Raw genomic sequence first — 6144 nt, 5'->3', positions numbered from 1 at the left:
AAGGGGTCACGACATCCCCAACAAGAACATCCCCCTCTCTGTGATGAAGCTGCGCTTTGAGGAAACTCTGGAAACAGGTTTTATATGAATCCACACAAGTACTCGCTTCACTCGTGAAAAAGGAGCAGCTGTACTCTGACGTTTATTTGGTCCTTGTGGATTTTCCCCAAAGGAAAGCTTCATAACTTTCCATATTCCATGAGGTCACCCAATGGGGAACTTGAAGACTATATCAAGATGCTTCAGGACAAACACTGACAGTAACATTGTTACCTTTCAAATCACTTAATAGTATCCAAACGTTTTTCCGTAATAATGAACATATATCTGCTGAGCAATGCCTGAACATGGTTGTCTGCTGGACTCCAGCTACCTACTCATGCCAGGAAGTATTTTCAGAGGTGTTTTGATTTGATTAGAGTTGTACCCAACCACAAATACACTCACTGAAGTAAATACCTTCTGATATTAAGGGCTGTTTGAAAGGAGAGGTAATTGCACTGGTGCAGCTGATAATGTAGCGGTCAAAACTCTTGTCTTCGGAGCCAAAGGCTGCCGGTTCAAACCTCACCTACTGCTATAATATCCTGGAGCAAGGGATTTACCCTAAACTGCTCCAGTTAAATTGCCCAGCTGTTTAAATGGGTAAAATAATTGTAGGTAGCTTAACACTAAGTCACTCTGGAGAAAAGCATGACAAGTGTACTGTACAGTTTTAGTTGTAGTTCAAATCGAAGTCAGTGTTTACTGAGGGAAGGGAAAAAAAAGCACCATCAACTAGTACAAAATTTTTTTTTTTTTTTTTTTTTTTTTTTAATTTTCTAGCGTCGTCTGCAAAACATCTAGAAAAATATACAACAAACGCTTAATTTTTAAACATTGAACTTTGGAAGAGAAAGGTAAAATGAAAAGGCTTATTCACACCCCCCCCTCCCCCCATTATCAATAAAAGCATATTCTTGTTTAGGCGTCACCACAGTAACCAGAGTCATTGGACAGCTGGGAGTTTGAACTGCGGTTGGACGACGAGTTCCAAATGTCCAGGTTCATGTGGGGGCCAAATGGGTTGAAACTGGAGTACTGCTTCGGCCTGCCGCCGACACTGGGTTCCCTGGGGAAGGGGGACTCTGGAGATGGTGGAACCTGGCGCTCCGGCTGGAAGTAACTGTGGTACAGCTCACTCTGTGGGGTCCAGATGGAGCCGAACAAGCTGGACATGGGGGAAAGGCTTCTGGTGCCCGACAAGTAGGGCTGCCAGGTAGATGGAAGGAAACACATGGTTAAACTGAACACTGGCACTGATACATCGATGTATCCACTGTGCCATAGCTGGGCCTGTATGGGCACCACTGGTCCACTCCTGTACAAACCTTATTAATCATTGCGAAACAAATTGCCCTGCAGTATAAATGGGTAAATAATATAAGTGGTTTAGTAGGCAAACATGCAAGTCACACCGGACCAAGCTGTCAATTTTCTGAAGTTATCCATTCTCCCCGCAAACATGAATTAAGCTTTACTTTGAATTTACTACCAAAAATTTCTTTGGTCATCAGCTGACACTGGCATTGGGCTATAACATGCCATTTTATATTCCACACACTCGAGAGGTGCTTGTTTATTTTAAAAACAAAAAACTGCACACTTATGAAGCAGTCCAAACACCGGGGTCTTGAATCACATCCTCTCTTGGCAGTGACTGAAAGCAGAACTTGAATTGTACCACAACACAAGACAGTAACATGGACTTATCCCTGGCGGTGAAACACTCAAATTGTTCATCTCACCCCCCCCCCCACATCTGCTGGCCTCACCTTGCTCCCCATGCAGCCCACCATGTCCCATGTTGACTGCATGTCCTGGCTGTTTTCCTCATTCCATCCAGCCTGGTGCTGGTAGGCCTCACTTTGGTTTTCTTGACAATGAAAACTGTTCTGAAGATGTGGATTGCCTTAAGTGGGAGGTGGGGGAGATTAATTCAGTTGTACTGTATTACCAAGCACTGAAAATATGACAACATGAATTGGAAAGCATAGACTGATTCCCCTCCTCCAGAGAGCTCACCTGGCACGTAGCTAGTCTGCCCACAGTATGGGTACGAGCTCGCACACTGGTTGTTGACAAAACCCCAAGGAAACCTTTGTGATGACAGCAACATCAGAATATTAATTGGCACCAAAGAGGGACATAAGCAAAAGATTTCACAACTGGTCCCAATATCAATAAAATCACATCAAAATTATAAGAGCTCTTCAGCAGAACAATGAGTGGCATTAAAACATTAATGCTTTAATGAGCAGAAAAGGGAGATGTTGGTTTAAGGAGAAGATTCACACAGTGTCTGAAATATAAAGTCCAGCGTCGACAACAGCGCAGGGGCGCAGTGCCAGGACCCAGCAAGACATACCCATTGTACAAGCCAGACGAGGCTCCTTGAGAGACTAAAGGCATCGACTCCGGCGTGTTGTATCTGAACTCGTTGGTGAGAGGAACCGAGGGGGCGGACCACTTGTCATCTCTTAGGTATGCAGTGGCCACGTCTAAGTAAACAAAGGCGCACACAAATAGAATGCAGCAACAAGGAGCATGTCACTGAAGATTAGTTCTGGGATACTGCCGTGCTCTCCTCACCTGCACACCTGTCCGCTCCAGCAGCAACGGCGGCGAAGCTGGGGCTAAAAGCTGGAGCCGCTCCGGGGTCGGGGGCCTGGCTAGGCTCCTTCCTGTTCGAGTTCTGTAAGCTGCGTGGCGGGGGCAGCAAACATGCGTAAAAAGGTTTTTCCTCAGGCAAAAGTCGACCGGCCAACAACATTATCAGTATGCAATTGCCCTGGGCTTTACCTCTGATTTTTATAGCCAGAGTTCAGCGTCAGGTAACACTCCCTTTCGGCCGAGTACGTGCTGTACGGAATGTGGTCCCCTGCGGAGACAGAAAGGACGTTTGCAACTGTGTTGGAACTGCGGGATATGCCAAATGGCCCACTTCTTAAAATACTTTGACACAAAACAAGAGAGGAACTTCAGTCTCCGTAAAGGCTGCCAAGCAAGAGAATGGAGAGATGTAGCTGAGATGAAGGGTAGACTGCCTCCTGAACTAGAATCATTTCCACCTTTTTAACTGGTTCTCCCAGCATCTGTGCTTCCTAGAGCCATCCTTCAGAACAAGAAGGCTTACACTGTGTGGCTGACGTGCTCACATCACAGCTATCTGGGAGCGGACCTACTTTTCCTGGCCGTAGCGTTGCAGTGCTGCCTTCCGCTGGCATCCTTGTCACCTTCCACGCTACTGGCACTGCTCCAGCTGCCCCAGCTACCTCGGCTGGCCCGAACACTTCCTGATGAGCTCCCCGAGTCAGAGCCCGACTCCCACTGCGGCCGTCGCTCTGTGACTTTACGGCGCGGTCGGGTTGGGCACACACCTAGGAGAGTGGGGACAAATCATAACAATGACAAACTGCACATCCACAAATAAACCAAAAATGGAAGTTTGTAAACTTTTACAAAAGCAGTCTTTCATACTTAAACCACACTCAGTATTTCATTAATTATGAAATTTTATATTAATGTTTTGTACAAGACAGTTTACAATATAAATTTATACTGATTTGTGTAATTATAAAGGAGGGAATTCTTACTGCATCCAAAGGAAACCCAAGCAAATATCGGGAGAACATGCAATCTCCACACAGACTGAGCAGGGACTGAACCAACGTCCAACTGCACAGCTCAGAACCTGCTGCATCAACCACAAGCAGCAGAGGGATTCAAACCAGAAACCTTCAGACTGCAAGGTGATAATGTGCCAGCTATCATCTCTATTACACAATTAAAAATAAACTTGGCTGTGTCATAACTGGGCAGCAAGGCGCTTCAGAGATCATGTGTGCATTCACACATGGGTTTGAATCTGACCCAATCTGTGTGGAGACTAAAATGTTCTACATGTGAGCATGTTTATTTCCTGTTACAGTCCAAAGACATGTGTTTCAGATGAACTGGTGATTGTAAATCGCACTTAGTATGTGTGAGTGATTTCAATGTGATGGACTGCCCTGCCATCCAGGGTGTACCCCACCCCACACCATGTGCTTCTGGGACAGGCTCTGCACAACCACAGTCCTGCACTGGAGAAGCAGTTATTGATTACGGATGAAAGAATGAATGCACTGGGACAACTTCTCAGAAAAAGAGGGAAAACCGATCCTTTAAAACACTGCCCCCTAGAGTAAAGCATTAAGAGCGCAGCAGTTTTACCCACCATTCTGAAGCTGTTTAGGGAAGCTGTCTGCGCTGGACCCTGACTTGGGTTCATCCAGCTTTTCGCTGAGGCAGCGACTCCGGACACGATTTGTATTCCTGCTCTCCCTCCACTCCACATCACGACCCTTCTCCGGCGACACGACTGTTCTTTGCTCTGGAAGTCTGTCACAAAGGGGAAGGACAGTTTGTGTCACTTTTGCCTGAACACTGGACGGATATTCAGAGGCCGGTCTTCCAGATTTACTTTACTTTTCCAAAAGAAAAGTAGCTCTGTGTCCAACAACGATAAACCGTACCCAGTCACAGCTTCGCCTGGCTTCTTGCGGCCCTTCCCCATGCTCTTTTTCCCTCTGCCACTGCAGTCTGCTGCCGCCAGCTCTGTATTCTCAGGCTGCGCTCTCTGCATGTGCACACTTTGCTACACAGCCACCCAAAAACAAAAATCTAATGTCACACTGAGAAAATGTGAAGAAATCTAATCGCGACAGACAAAAGTCAAATGACAGGAAAAAATTCAAGTTACATACAATTAATACACAATTAGACATTAACATACATATGAAAATTTTGATGATTAGCAGCAATGTTTTACTCCATTGCACCAATGGGGCGCTGACCTCTGACACCAGCAGATCCCTCCTTGCGGACTCCTTCTCAGGGGGCGGGGCTCGTTCTCTGCTGGCCTTCTTGGCAGGGCTGCACATGAGCAGACCAGGCTGTCCACTAGGGACAAGGGTCATACCCTCTGGGAAGCTGGATTGCGTTTCCATGGGAAACATAACAGGAGCCAGCTCCTTGTCCTCAGAGATGGCGTGGGAAGATTCCTGGAAGGGTGGGCTCTTTTCCACTGCGGCGGGAGCCTCTGAGAAACCACCACTGCCAGTGGTGGTGGTGTTGCTGCAGGTGTCAGGGTCCTGCTCGAACCCTTTCTCTGGGATTGGCTCCTCCTGCTCCTGCTGCAATGAAGGAGCCACGGCTGCAGCAGACACGGATGAGCTGATCTTGTATTTACTGTAGTAAATGGAGACCTTGTGCTTCTTCTGAGGCTGGGAAGTAACCCCAGCTCCCTTCTTGGAAGAGGCGTGGCTTCGAACGGGCGTGTTGGCAACAGCCAGAGAGCCCTTCCCCTTGCCTTTGTCCGAAGTATTGCCAGTGTCCACGAACATCTTACAGCTGCCTTTCATTTTACTGTGGGGATAAAATGTACCCATAAGTAAATAAACCAAGCTCTGAATATTTGGTATATGTCAAGGTACAGTACCACTGATGTTGACAAGTGACATAGCAGGCAACATTGGTGCCTCACAGCTTCTGTGCTGCAGGTCTGAATCTAGTTCAGTCTGTGTGAAGTTTGCATGTTCTCCCAGTAACCTCTTGGGCTTTCCTCCAGCTTACACCCACAGTCCAAAGACATCTCTCTCAGGTGAATGTGACTCAACTGCCCTTAGCATGTGTATTACATTGCTCTTTCATGTGGATGGGTAGATAATTGTGTTTTAAAACTACAAAAATAAAAACTTAAAAAAAAAAAAAAAAAACTGGCAAAAGAAAAGGCTAAGAATGAGGGCACTCTTGGTTTTTGAGCTGAAAAGGCAGAACGATGCAAAACACTTCAGGCATGACATGAGTCCAACAGCTGGTAAGATGCTGCGACTCACTTGGCTGAGCTGGGGCTTGCAGTGTTCACGGTGCTGTTCTCTCGAGGCAGGGTGGAGCTGTGGTTGTGGTTGCTTCGTGAGCCCGGGGACGAGAAATCTGTCAGGATGTACTGAGCTTGATGGAAAGCCATCAGACAGACCCCGCCCAGAGAAAAACTGAAACAGACAGAATGTGACAGCGTGATTCCAGTGCTCAGATTCAAATTGATCATATCACAGAGATGTA

The 6144-nt window shown here is 46.7% G+C and overlaps 1 protein-coding gene across 1 annotated transcript in view; it reads right to left on the bottom strand.

Annotated features, from left to right (window-relative positions):
• Nucleotides 1–788: 788 nt before the first annotated feature.
• tmem131l (transmembrane 131 like) overlaps nt 789–6144 on the bottom strand; it is a 29591-nt gene continuing 24235 nt past the window's right edge. The window contains exons 23-33 of the mRNA XM_029259098.1: nt 5919–6074; nt 4878–5448; nt 4557–4678; nt 4259–4422; nt 3225–3419; nt 2842–2920; nt 2632–2741; nt 2408–2540; nt 2065–2138; nt 1815–1951; nt 789–1251 (exon numbers count right to left, since the gene is read on the bottom strand). Of these exons, the coding sequence (XP_029114931.1) occupies nt 964–1251; nt 1815–1951; nt 2065–2138; nt 2408–2540; nt 2632–2741; nt 2842–2920; nt 3225–3419; nt 4259–4422; nt 4557–4678; nt 4878–5448; nt 5919–6074 (2029 nt within the window). The 3' untranslated portion in view covers nt 789–963. The remainder of the gene's footprint in view (nt 1252–1814; nt 1952–2064; nt 2139–2407; nt 2541–2631; nt 2742–2841; nt 2921–3224; nt 3420–4258; nt 4423–4556; nt 4679–4877; nt 5449–5918; nt 6075–6144) is intronic.

The sequence above is a fragment of the Scleropages formosus genome, chromosome 16 (assembly GCF_900964775.1).
Source record: "Scleropages formosus chromosome 16, fSclFor1.1, whole genome shotgun sequence".
Taxonomy (NCBI): Eukaryota; Metazoa; Chordata; class Actinopteri; order Osteoglossiformes; family Osteoglossidae; genus Scleropages; species Scleropages formosus.
This window is presented reverse-complemented; position numbering and strand designations above follow the sequence as displayed.